Source organism: Triticum urartu, chromosome 2, assembly GCF_003073215.2.
Source record: "Triticum urartu cultivar G1812 chromosome 2, Tu2.1, whole genome shotgun sequence".
Taxonomy (NCBI): domain Eukaryota; kingdom Viridiplantae; phylum Streptophyta; class Magnoliopsida; order Poales; family Poaceae; genus Triticum; species Triticum urartu.
In genome coordinates this window covers 77,788,120-77,794,001 of record NC_053023.1, presented here as the reverse complement: position 1 = coordinate 77,794,001, position 5,882 = coordinate 77,788,120, and the positions used below count along the sequence as shown (strand labels likewise).

The following is a 5,882-nucleotide window of genomic DNA, read 5'->3' as shown; positions in this document are numbered from 1 at the left end:
ACCCAGGCCAACTGCCTAGTAGTCGATGTGCAACTTCCCCCTTGCTTGTGGATGTGCAGTTTTCACTGTTTGCTGCATCGGCCAACTGCCTAGTAGTAGATGTACTGCTTCAAGCTTCGGATGCTGCCCCATCCAACTGCCTAATAGTGATGTGCAACTTTCCCCCATACCCTGTCGATGTGTAGTTTCCTCTACCAACACTCATCCAAACTACCACTAGTATTGAGATGTGTAACTTTTGCACCCCGCCTATATGCAACTTTTCACTACCCTCATGGATGTGCAGTTTTTACCATTCAACTATCTTCTGCCAGTGAGATGTGCAACTTAGTCTGTTGCCCCTGCCAACTGCCTAGTAGACTATGTGCAACTTTGACTATTGCCCCCACCAACTAAAATTACAGATCCTCAAGTAGGGAAGGTAAGGAGTTCGGTGGTGGAGCTAGACAAGATGTTCAGGGGGGCGAGGAACAAAATATGGTTTTTTTTTGGGGGGGGGCGGGGGGGGGGGGGGGAAAGGTAAAAAGGTTCAAATATAAACAACCCCCCAAAAAATTTCTTTAGGTCTTGTATTAAGGCTAGGGGGGCATGGCCCCTGCAGGTCTCAACTAAGCTCCGTCGTTGAAGGAGTTGCACATAAACTACTAGGCAGTTGGCTCAAACAACAGACTAAGTTGTACTTATCGCTAGTAGGGTGGGTGGGACAGGGTGTGCCAACAGCGAAAATTACATATCCACGAGTAGGGAGGGGGCTTGCACATCGACTACTAGGTAGATGGCTAAGGCAGTAGACTAGTTGCACATATAAAAAGTTGGTTGTCATGGTTGCTACGTTGCAACCTCATAGGAGGTTGGATCATGTAGCTCCAAAATTGGTTTTGAAAAAAGTTACACTAGGTAGTACTAATGTTGCACCATATCATATCAAAGTTGCGAATACAGAGTAAGGGCGGAGGGACGGAGTGAGAAAAGTGAGGCTCCGGGTGGTTTTTTTTGTGGGCCGGGTGTCTCGCAAACTTTCCCCAGCTTAGCTTCAATTTGCAGGAATTTAGACATGTGGGTAGATCTGTGAACATTTGATGCACACAAAGCGTTCAAACCGCATGGCCCGAATGTTTAGCGGTGTTTTGATGAAAATCGTTGGAGATGCCCTTAGTGGGTAGTTGGCACTATGCATGGCGCACACTGCGATGCCAGGCCGGACAACATCAATCGGTGGAGCCCCATTCCATTGTTCTATTGAACGTTTCTCTTGAATACAATCATTCAAGTTCTCAAAATATAGAGACCACTACAAACCGGGATCCCAAAGCAATTGACATCTGCCAGAATAACTTTCACTGAACTGGATATTATTGTTTCAAAGTCGGTACCATTCCTCATTTCACAAAAGGCCCAGAATGTGGCTTGCAAGCCCTAGAGATTTGAATATAACCATTGCCATGAAACAATCTGAAATACTTTAAATAACTAATTTTGGAACGGAGATCCAAGTTGGAAAATTGAAAAAATAGTTATTTAAAGTATTTCAGATTGGTTCATCACATTTTGGAACGGAGGGAGTAGAAGTCTAGAGCTTTACCAAAATCTTGTCAGGATAAGTTTCCATGGTCCCAAATTTCACAATCGTCACTCTGATTTAGACACAGCATATCTTCACCCTTTTTGATTGTATGTTGACTTTTTGTCTAACAATACCATATACATATGTGCTTCAGGATGTTCAGCCGCAACAACAGGCTGGATTACCAATTGTTCTTCCGCACAAGAGGTGCTTTTAGGTCTCTTGGCTGGAATGGGCTTATCTCGCTCATATGCTTCTTCAATGTTCTGATGGGCATTCTTGTTATATGGGGCAATGATACAATAATACAGATAGTGACTTTGTCAGTACTGGCACTACTTGTGATTGGTTCAATTCTATGTCGAGAAGCTGCAATTCCACCCATGTTAGGCCGCATGATCTCATTATGGAGCCCAATGGTTGCAATCCTACTGCTTTGTCCCTCTGTATGGCACTCCTATAAGTTCAAAGAAAATTTCATCTTTCAAAGACATGGCTCAGTTGCCAACTGCACAATGTACTTGGTACTACTTGTGGTAGTGCTCGTACTCACAATCAGCAGGCTGAGGTTCCCAAGCATCAACAAACTAGCAGACTGGGTTCTTGGCAGCAAAATAGCATTTTGGCAACGAGTTGTTCTGAACTTGTGCATGTTTGCTGCGACAGTGATGTCAGTGTTCAGTTTTCATAGAAGAGGTATATTTTTGCTGATCATAATGGACATACTTGTTCTAATGATAACTTCATTTGGCAACCTCCAAATTCCGGCAGCAATATTCCGAATTGGGCTGGCACTGTGGCGCCTTATAGTTATGCGAAAAGATTATAATGACCAGAAAACCAATGAGAATACAAAAAACCTTCTGTCATCTCTCTACATCTTTTATGTGATGGTGCTTGGCCAAGGGATACTCTATATTGTTGCCGGCATCTTTGATATCTTTTCATTCATCCTACGAAGATCACTCATCCGTCGTGCTGGATTTGGAGGACCCTCGGGAGTGAAATATGTCAATTTGTACTATGCATATGCCTTCGATAGATGCATGGAAGGTGCTATGCTTGGCCCAAAGAAGACCAACCTCATCATATTTGCAATGGATTCTTTAAAGTCAAACTCTCCCAGGATGCAACTCTATGGTCTTAAGATGCTTCACAGCTTTCTAAAAAAGGAGCCCCTAAGGACTATGGCCATATTAGAACTCACCACTTGTACAAAGGCAGTGACCTGCTTGATCAACATGTTGGGCTGGACAAGTGAGGGGGCTACAGATATTCGATCATTCGCCGCGAAGATCACGGCCCAGCTCGCTGAAAACCTCCGAGTTGTCCCTATCCCTGGGGCGACACATCTCATAGCCTCACTTTTGGACACTGTTCAAGGACATAATATAAAGAACCCTCTTTTGGAGACTGGTAGCCCTGAGACAAAACAAGATAACCTGATTCAGCAAGTTGGCAGGAACGAGCTGACCTCCCCGATGCTTAAGTGGTTGAAACAGATGGCACTATACTGTTTGATTCCGAGAGAGGAGCCAACTAACATGGATGAACAAAATACCCACATACTTAGATGCTGGAGAAAGATTACAAAACATTGGTCTGTTCCAGAGGAGGAGACATCAACCGACCAGGATCTCCTCCCTGTACAGGGCATGTTGATTCTTGAAAGGCTTGCTACCTTTGATCCTGAGAACTGTATAGAAATCAGCAGAGCAACAGGCCTCTTGTCAAAGGTCATAGAGTTCACAAGCAACAGAGGTGACATGATAAATATTGATGAGACACTGCTGAAAGGTTCATCGTTGAAGCTTCTGAGAAGACTCGCAAGTACTAAAGGCAAATTTGGTGTAACTTTGCGTCAGAAGATTACAGAACATCTCTTCCTTTGGAGCAACCTTGCAGAGATCTTGGATAACAGAGGGAGCAGCCAAGAACTTAGGGAGCTTACAGCAGAACTCATTAGAAACTTTGCCATGGATGGAAATGTGAATAATGAGATCGGGCACATCCCGATGATCATTAGCAGGTTGATGCATGCATTTCTTAGCCAAGGCGCATCCTCAAGTGCAGTTTCAGATCAGTTACTACGAATGAACGCTGGGCAAGCACTAGCACTACTGGCAATGGAGAGTGTCAATAACTGTCTGGTTATGTTAGCAGAACCAGGGTATGTCTTCATCAAGGAACTCACAATTATGATCCATAGTGGCAGGTACAGGTGCATAGCTTCAAGCCTGCTGCAAAATATGTGTGTGCATGCTCAATTTGAGCTTGGCGACTCGGACCTGAAGGAAATCTCCTACATTACAAGAGAGGTGAGCGCTGCAAATGTGGCTATATGCGCGGATATTGTACCTTAATATTTACAACATGTTATTGCAACATTTTCTGTAGCATTCATCAACTACCACTGATATACTTCTATACACCACACGACTAAATAAATACATGGCAACGTCATGGATTCTACTTAACCATGTTACTGAAGTGTAATCATGACTTACACAGCTTAGCTATTTCCACTACAGGTGCTGGAAGGAATAATGGATGCAGAAGGGATAGAATTGGAGGTTCTTGTTGGCCTTAGTTCACAAATATGTAATGTCATTCCAGGTGATTTTGCACGAGAACTAGAGCATGGTCAGATCAAGGAAAGATTTATAAAGAGGCTTGTTGATGCACTTAACTCAAATATGATACCCACTTGTCATTGTCCCGGAATCAGGAGGGTGATAGTTGAACATGCCATATACATGATGGAGTGTAATCCTGGCAACGCCAGCTGTTTCAACAAATACTGGATGATGGAAGCACTGCTAAGGGTGGAGCGTACAACTTCAAGGGCTGAAAATTACAGGTTCTTCTCGGGCGATGCGGGACTCATGGAGCACAGCGTACCTCTATCTGCACTTGTGGCCAGAGCAAAAGAACTGATGGGCCGTGGGCAGCTATGAAACATCAGCGGTGTCACCTGAACATGTATTCAGATGGTATTGTACTACTGGCCTATACTGGGAGTGTGAGACTTGTAGACTCAATTTGCTCACACTCGCTCTCGAGCTACTGATTGCAATCCAAGGAGATCCCATGAAATTAGAGTTGATATTAAGCTGTTGATTTGTGTTGACAAGTCGACATTGTATTGCCATGATGATGGCACCTTAAATAATGGATATGTTTAGTGTTGTAAGACCATGGATACATGGAAGATGATGAATCTGCTTTCAGATTGAAAATGAAACGTCTTAGTAGCTGCGCATTGTCAGGGTGTGAGGTTTCTATAACACCAACTCATAGGCTTCTAAATTTTAAGCCTTATGACGGGGGTTGTTTGGCACCAGTGGATGGTGTGGTGATTGAGTACCCACGAGTCACAAGGCAGCCACTGCAGCCCAGATCCCAAACGCTCATTAAGTTCATCCTGCCAATTTCCCAAATAGATGGCACTGATCCTGACAAAGAACCATGCAATTTGATCATGGATGGAGGGGAGAAGTAGGATGGTAATTTTTTTGGTTTACTCGAACACCACAAATATTGAAATTTCTGCTTCCTAAAACGTAATTAACTGAACTACTACAAAGTGCCCATCTCCAATGAACTGAAACGATGTATGCGTACGATGTGCTTCTCGGATTGTCAGAGCAGTCGAGATCAGTCGGAGATAAGAAGGGATTAATCAGAGGCGAGAAGGCGAGAGTGTACCTGTCAGATCACAAAGGGTTCAAAGCTGGGACCCGACTTCCACACGGCCCCGCGATTCGTATCCCTGCCGGAGAGGCTGGTCGCGCGCCGCGTCCGGCTCATCGGGGCGCCCGTCGCCGGCCGCCGCCGCTTAGGAAAAATCGCCGAGAATGGATCACCCTAGAGGCTAGAGCCGTGAGTGTTGGGATTTTCTTTTTTGACGGGTTGTTGGGATTTCCTTTTTCCTACGGGGAACGAACGTGTGGCGAGCTGCTCGCTGGTGGTCGCCGTTTGGGCCCCTTTGCGTGCGCGTGAGCCCAATCACGTGGCCCATTATAAATACCATCGGTTCGAACGTTCGGCCGACCACGGATTCGCGCCCTGGCCGTGAGTGCGCGCGTTTTGTTACTCCCTCCGTCCTAAAATATAAAAGAACGTTTTTAACATTAGCATAGTATTAAAAACGTTTTTATATTCTGAAACAGAGAGAGTAGTTTGGAAGAGAAAATTTACGGACGTTCATCCATATTGATGTCTTCGAAAGCCTTGGTGAAGAGCCCTGCACCAATCATATGATTTTTGTACCAATCAAACTTGTTGGACATCGAATTAGAGACTTATTTGCATGCTA

At 44.6% G+C, this 5,882-nt stretch overlaps 1 protein-coding gene across 1 annotated transcript; it reads left to right on the top strand.

Annotated features, from left to right (window-relative positions):
* Positions 1–2,992: 2,992 nt before the first annotated feature.
* Positions 2,993–5,545, top strand: LOC125535929. The gene is made up of 2 exons (XM_048698998.1): positions 2,993–3,882; positions 4,096–5,545. Exons 1-2 carry the CDS (start codon positions 3,046–3,048, stop codon positions 4,519–4,521), a joined length of 1,263 nt encoding a protein of 420 aa, XP_048554955.1. The 5' UTR covers positions 2,993–3,045; the 3' UTR covers positions 4,522–5,545.
* Positions 5,546–5,882: the final 337 nt, after the last annotated feature.

Excerpts from the sequence above, each read along its gene's own strand:
- LOC125535929 (XM_048698998.1), top strand. The coding sequence starts at position 3,046 with ATGCTTAAGTGGTTGAAACAGATGGCACTATACTGTTTGATTCCGAGA. Across the intron at positions 3,883-4,095 it reads TCTCCTACATTACAAGAGAG|GTGCTGGAAGGAATAATGGA; the intron begins GTGAGCGCTGCA and ends TTTCCACTACAG.